General features: G+C 33.6%; 1 protein-coding gene across 1 annotated transcript; it reads left to right on the top strand.

Annotated features, from left to right (window-relative positions):
- The first annotated feature begins 663 nt into the window (after positions 1 to 663).
- Positions 664 to 1,602, top strand: LOC134360410 (olfactory receptor 6C2-like). Its single transcript, XM_063074744.1, has one exon. The coding sequence runs from the start codon at positions 664 to 666 to the stop codon at positions 1,600 to 1,602; it is 939 nt and encodes a 312-aa protein (XP_062930814.1).
- Positions 1,603 to 1,892: the final 290 nt, after the last annotated feature.

The raw sequence follows: 1,892 nt of genomic DNA, 5'->3' as shown, positions 1-1,892 counted from the left end.
AATATACACAGTTAACATATCATAAGCCACTTATAATATATATTTGACCACGTAAGAAAATGTTGAAACTTTGTTTATTTATGGGATACTTTACTTTTTCACTTTTGTTTGTTGTTGTTATATTATGTCTACATATATTGGAAACAGCATCAGATGTTTTAATATTTGTTTTCAAAGATCAGTTTTCTGAGAGCAGTTGTGTAGATCTGGTAATTTTCTTTTTCTGTTTTTAAATGTTTGGTAATAATCAACAATCAATCTATCCATCCTGAGTTCTCTTTGTAAGATTATTTAAGTATATATTTATTTACTTTAATAAATATAGGGCTATGTAGGTTAAATATTCTAACTTGAATGAGCTCAGGTAGAATGTATCTTTCAAAGTATTAGTCCAGTTCATGTAATGTGCCCAATCTATGTACATAGGTTTCAATATATTTCGTTTAACCTTTTTAATATCTGTGTAATCTGTACTGATGCCATCACTCTCATTGCTGATGAATTGCATCTTCTCTCTTTTTCCAGATTAATCTCATAATAATTTTATTAATGTTATTCATTTTCTCTAAAAATCAGCTTTGACTCTGTTAACATCTTGTTTTTCTGTTTTCTATTCTATTAATTTTTTTTTTTTTTTTTTTGCCTAAAATGTCAAATGTGATTATGAGAAATCACACAGCAATAACAACATTCATCTTGTTGGGACTTACAGATGACCCACAGCTGCAAGTTCTCATTTTTATATTTCTATTTCTGACATACTTTCTGAGCATAACTGGAAACCTGACCATTATCATTCTTACCCTGACTGATTCTCATCTTAAAACACCTATGTATTTTTTTCTTCGAAACTTTTCCTTCTTAGAAATCTCATTCACATCAGTCTGTATCCCAAGATTCCTTTACAGTATATCAACCAAGGACAACACCATAACTTACAATGCTTGTGCCAGTCAAATATTTTTTATTGGACTGTTTGGGGCTACAGAGTTTTTTCTCCTGGCTGCCATGTCCTATGACCGCTATGTGGCCATCTGCAAACCCCTTCAGTACATGACCATCATGAGTCACCGGGTCTGCACCACCCTTGTCCTCTGCTGCTGGATCTCTGGGTTGATGATCATCGTCATTCCACTCGGTATGGGCCTCCAGCTGGAATTCTGTGACTCCAACGCCATTGATCACTTTGGCTGTGATGCATCTCCTCTTTTTAAGATTTCGTGCTCAGATACATGGTTCATAGAACAAATGGTTATAATCTGTGCAGTACTGACATTCATTATCACACTAATAGGTGTAATTCTTTCTTACATATATATCATCAAAACAATTCTCAGATTTCCCTCTGCTCATCAAAGGAAAAAAGCTTTTTCCACCTGCTCTTCTCACATGATTGTTGTTTCTGTCACCTATGGCAGCTGCATTTTCATCTACCTCAAGCCTTCAGCCAAAGAAGAGGTGGCCATCAATAAAGGGGTATCTGTGCTCACTACCTCTGTTGCCCCTTTGTTAAATCCCTTTATTTATACCTTAAGGAACAAGCAAGTGAAACAAGGTTTTAATAAAACAATCAAAAAACTTGCTTTTATCTTACACAAGTAAGAGAACATACTGAATCTGAGCAATTGGATGAAAATGAAAGATGAGTTCCTTACCAATTTCTCTGGAAGTTCTAACTAGTTCAGCCAGGATAACTTTCTTATGGTCCTGTGAAGCTTGATTTGTGAACCTAGTTAGAAGAAATAATTTCTTCCTTTCTTTAATGTCAATCAGAATTGTTTCTATCATTAAGAGAATATGGGATTGATTTCCAGGAATTAAAATTTTTCTTTATTTCTTGCTTGGGTTTTCTGTTATTATTCAAAAAGAAATCATATAAAATAGCATTTATA

Source organism: Cynocephalus volans, chromosome 12 (assembly GCF_027409185.1).
Source record: "Cynocephalus volans isolate mCynVol1 chromosome 12, mCynVol1.pri, whole genome shotgun sequence".
NCBI lineage: Eukaryota > Metazoa > Chordata > Mammalia > Dermoptera > Cynocephalidae > Cynocephalus > Cynocephalus volans.
The sequence above is the reverse complement of the archived record's forward strand: the minus strand, read 5'-3'. Positions and strand labels throughout refer to the sequence as shown.